Raw genomic sequence first — 4,693 nt, 5'->3', positions numbered from 1 at the left:
GTAACTTTTCTTGATAGAACTTAAAAATGATCCATTGTTCGTGAGGTTTACTTTGGCCTTAGCATGAAGGTTAACGTTTTGCGCAACTATCTATAATCTCGCAAGTAGTTTAAGGGCTGTAGAATATTTAATTAGACTCTTTTATTTACTTTTGCAAATGACAAGTTAATTACAAAAGAAGAAAGAAAAATAATAATGATATTCCCTTCGTAAAATTATACATTAGAAAATTAATTTGGGATGAGAACTTGGCAGGTCTTGTTGCTTTGAACGTGTTTCTAACTTTCTAGAATGAGATTATTCACTCCTCAACTTACTCAGTTACTGTTCAAATAAAGATGCAAAATTGATTGATATTATTATTTTGTCAGTTACATCCTAATGGCAGCTCAGTTATCTTCCCACCCATGTACCAAAATTGATATTTACCATTTAGCAGTACATATAAATGTCAAAAATCATTACTGAGGTGATACATTTTAATCGAATTTTGTTCACTTACCATCTTTCTGTTTAACATTTACCAACATATATAAAGCAATAGAAATATTATTAATGAACAAAGTTTTTACCACCATGGAGGCTCAAAATTCTTTTATTGTAAATATTCTCTATTAAGTACAAAATTCAGACTGTGCTTGGTAGATCTCCAGATTATACAGTATTTCAATGAATTTAGAACTTTCGATAGACTCGTAACATAAGAAGACAAAAATACATAGTGATATAAGCTTACTGAATTGCAGAAAAATATCAGAGAAGATGCAGGAAGAGTGAAGCAGATAAATATTAACACCCGACGTCATTCATTAAAGTGAAAATTAAGAGAAGGTTGGGACATAATCTAACAAATAGAGCAACGTTGTATTGATTCTTTTTCCCTGAGATCCCATTTAAATTCCTGAAACATATTTAATGTCCATCTTCTAAGATCCCACATTAATCATCAATTCCTATATGCATGTAATGTCAGCCACCTTCCTCCAAACCCTTTACAAAAGTTTAATTTCATTTGAAACTAGCTCACTCACTGATTTTCTCCATTGCTGAGCCTCAGCCCATAATTTTCCCACAGGTGATCTCCGTCAGCCATTAAAAACCGGAAACAACTATCACTAACTGCATTGTTGCCCACATTAGAGTTAGAAGCAGCCCCTGGTGAAGAGCTATCATTCAATTGGAGCCTTGCTGTCTCATAAGCTGTTCCTTGACTGTAAAGGCACGATTCACTGCTCGGCAAGTAACCGCTTGAGCTTCTTGAATAACTCTCCTTGCGTTTCTTGTTACCACCCGCTTTAGTTTTGCTCATATAATTGTTGATACAATCCCATTTATCTTTGCACATCAAGGCATTTTTCTCATAGCCTAAACAAATCATCTTACTTGCTACTTCCTCCCACAAAGCCTCTTGTGAATTACACCCACTTTGCTGAAACCTTGCTTCCATGCCTGTTCTCAAATTTATTAGCCTCGTAGTCTCACTATCTGTCCAGCTGTACTTATTACTTACTGTCTCACCGTTATTAGTATCACTGTTATTTTGGAGCTGATCATCATCAGCATCAACAGCAGCGGCCATTAGCTCCTCGGTTGAAGATGGTGCTTTCAATTGTTTTCCTGTCAAATTTTGCAAGGTCTCCATTAAAGCAGCATCACGGGATTCAATCCAAGCTCGTTCTTTAGCCCAGAACTTGTGCTCTTTGTCAATCCGATCTTGCTCTTGCCTCCTCCACTCTTCCTCTCTCAACACCCTCTCTTTCTCCTTTTGTTCAAGAGTTTTGGTCAATTTCTCTAACCAAGCCTCTTGTTTCTCCATTAGCTTCCTCATTTGCGAGTCAATGAACTCTTTTATCTTAGCCTTCCAGCTCCTCCCTCCGCGTTTCTTCCTTCTTTTCTCCGTTGAATCATTCTCCATTGTGCTTAAATCGTTGTCATCATCGTCCGATGACGACGAATTGAATTCGGAGGAGTTATTAGAGAGGCTAAGGCTATTATCACAAAGCTTATTCTGATGAGAGCTACTGTGAAAGTTTGGCTCTTGATGTTGAGTTGTTGAATGATTAAAACGAAGACTGCTGCTTCCAACGAGGTGGGTTTCTTGGAATGAAACCGAATTGCTCGTGTCTCCATAGAGAGCCTCCAGTTGCCTAAAGAATCTATAGTGCTTACCATCTTGTCTCCCAGCTTTGCCTTCCTTTGTCTTCTTGTAATACTTGTATAAGTTTTCAAATTTTTCTCTGCATTTCTTGCCACTCCTTTGATACCCATGTTCCTCAGACATTATCCTTATAAAAAAAAAAAGTTAAAAAATTAAAAATGATCGACACAAAAGGGAAACGAGATGACAATCTAGAGCTAGAAAATGATAACGGTAGATGGAAGTGGAAAACAAAACAAAACTTGAAAAAAAAAACCGAAAAGAGAGAGAGAGAGACTGTTTTGAGGGGACTGTTGATACGGATGGCTAAGCTAGAACTAGCAGATTGGTACTCAATCATCAAACGGCCAGCTACTGTCATCTTTTTGGCAAAAATTAGAAAAATTGGCAATAAAAATGAAGGGTACACATTTTCAAAGGGGAAAACGAGTCAGTACTTGAACTATGTAAGAGAAGAGAGATAAGCCATTCTGGTAACCGGAAAAGGGTGAAGTTAACACATGGGTCCTGAAAGTGAACTTATTAATAGATGGTGTAGTCACTTTCTTTTAAGTCCTAGCCCCAAAACCAGGAAACAAAGCCATCGACAAACACAGTATTGATAATATATGAGTCATGCATTTTCACTAGTAACAAGAAAAGAACTAAAAAAAGAAGTGACAAATAATCTAACAAATTAAAGGAACTACAAAAATTGAGTATTAGGGCATGAATTTGTTAAAAGGGAGAAGCCTAAAGAAAAATAAATAAATAACAAAGCAATAAAATTAGAGCACTGTATACCTAGAGACTTCATCCCAGAGGGGTCCCTTCTGATTAGCTTCCTTGAACTTGGAATCAAGACGAGATCTGATCTCAAGGAGAGTTAAAGTCTCTTGTCGTGGCCATCTTCCATTGCCTCCATCTCCTCCAAAAGAAGCAGCCACATCACCTTCAAAGCCACTGAAACTGGGGGGAGTAGAAACACTAGCAGTAGTAACGGTGTTGTTACTGGTGGTATTATTTACATTATTTGCAGCAGCACTAGTAGTAGTAGTAGGAGCAGGAGTAGTAAAATCTTGTAACCCTCGAGGCATCATCAACATCTCATAGTGGTGATGACGATGGTGATGATGCCCTTGTTGTGGGGTTAGATTCCGGTGGTGGCCCGGGAACAATTCCGCCGCGGCTGCTTGTGGGATACCAGGAAAATGATGAGAAGGTCGATTGGTGATAAACTGTCTAAGATCCGGCATGCCATACTCATGTTGCGGCTGTGGTTGTGGTTGTTGTTGATGAGAATGAGGATGATGATCCTCCATTTCCATATGCAAAATGAAAAGAACTTTTGAATTTTATTACCAAAGAAAGAAGGAACAGAAACAGAAGAAAAGAAAAGCAAAGCAAAGTGTGAGCTTAAAAAGTTTTTTAAAAGAAAAAGGAAGAGAGAAGCTGCAAAAGCTATTAAGACTTAAAGAGAGAAAGGGAGGAGAGAGCGGCAGACTCGGATCGTGTCGTCCACGAAAAAGCTCGAATTTATGCACAGTGATGGATGGATGGTCCCATCCCTCCCTCCTTCTCTTTTGTAAGTCTTATGTGTATCTGTGGCTGAGTATGTATTTGGTACGTTTGTTTGTATTGCTTTCGTTTCGTGTTCATCATGTGTTTTCCTCTCTCTGGCTTCTACTGTGCATTTTTCTTTTCTTTTCTCTTTTCTTTTTCTTCTTGGCAGTGTTTCATAAGCACCTAAGACTTTTTCTTGTGGGAGATATTAAGAAGAGGAACTATAAGTTGAGATTTGTACTGAACTACTTTATAATATTGTAATTGAATAAAAAAATAATGTATATGTAATTAAATCTCAAAGAATTTATATTTAATACATTGTTTTAGCAAATAAAATGATGAGTGTTCTAAATACACATACTTTATTTATTAGATTCTAGTCACGATGAAAGACTAATGGCACTTTTGGAGGTTTAAAAGTAATTTTTCAAAAATTAAAAGTTAAATTTTGGTGTTTGGTATTTTTTTTTTTAAATCGCTTCTTATAAAATCACCTCATCCTATAATAGATTTTGAAAAGCAAGTAAGGAGTAGCTTTTCAGAGCCTAATTTTTAGTTTTATACTTAATACAATTCTATATATATCTTCACATATATTATAAAATCTAAAATTATCCTTATTGATTAGGAAACAAAATCATTAAATTTAAAGAGATTATTATTATTGCCAATTGTATTGAGATATCAAAAAGAATTTAATAATTTAATATAAAAAAATTCATTTTAATTATCAATTATTGTTAAATGTACAAAATTAAAAAAAATATTTTATATACATGTTTATGAATGTGTAAGTAAATTTCATTCAACATTAAATTTTGTTAAACATTATATCTATTTCAGACATTTATGTTTTTAAAGTAGTTTAACAATAAAATTTATCAAATATACAACTACTTTTAAAACCCATGACACTTTAAAAAATAAATTTTACTAAATATTTAAGTTATTTTTTTTCAGAGTTAATTATTTTTACAACAAAACTAACAA

General features: G+C 34.8%; 1 protein-coding gene across 1 annotated transcript; it reads right to left on the bottom strand.

The window, feature by feature from the left end:
• Positions 1–783: 783 nt before the first annotated feature.
• On the bottom strand, positions 784–3,886 carry LOC102609985 (trihelix transcription factor PTL). The gene is made up of 2 exons (XM_006481819.4): positions 2,942–3,886; positions 784–2,285 (listed from the first exon to the last, which is right to left on the bottom strand). The coding sequence occupies exons 1-2, from the start codon at positions 3,463–3,465 to the stop codon at positions 1,028–1,030; spliced, it is 1,782 nt and encodes a 593-aa protein (XP_006481882.1). The 5' UTR covers positions 3,466–3,886; the 3' UTR covers positions 784–1,027.
• Between the last annotated feature and the right edge of the window lie 807 nt (positions 3,887–4,693).

Source organism: Citrus sinensis, chromosome 6 (assembly GCF_022201045.2).
Source record: "Citrus sinensis cultivar Valencia sweet orange chromosome 6, DVS_A1.0, whole genome shotgun sequence".
In the NCBI taxonomy this organism is placed as follows: Eukaryota; Viridiplantae; Streptophyta; class Magnoliopsida; order Sapindales; family Rutaceae; genus Citrus; species Citrus sinensis.
The sequence above is the reverse complement of the archived record's forward strand: the minus strand, read 5'-3'. Positions and strand labels throughout refer to the sequence as shown.

What these genes read in the sequence shown, in the direction of transcription:
- LOC102609985 (XM_006481819.4), bottom strand. Translation starts at nt 3,465, where the DNA reads ATGGAAATGGAGGATCATCATCCTCATTCTCATCAACAACAACCACAA. An exon ending in CTCTGGGATGAAGTCTCTAG is followed by an intron (nt 2,286 to 2,941) that starts GTATACAGTGCT and finishes TTTTTTTATAAG; the next exon opens with GATAATGTCTGAGGAACATG.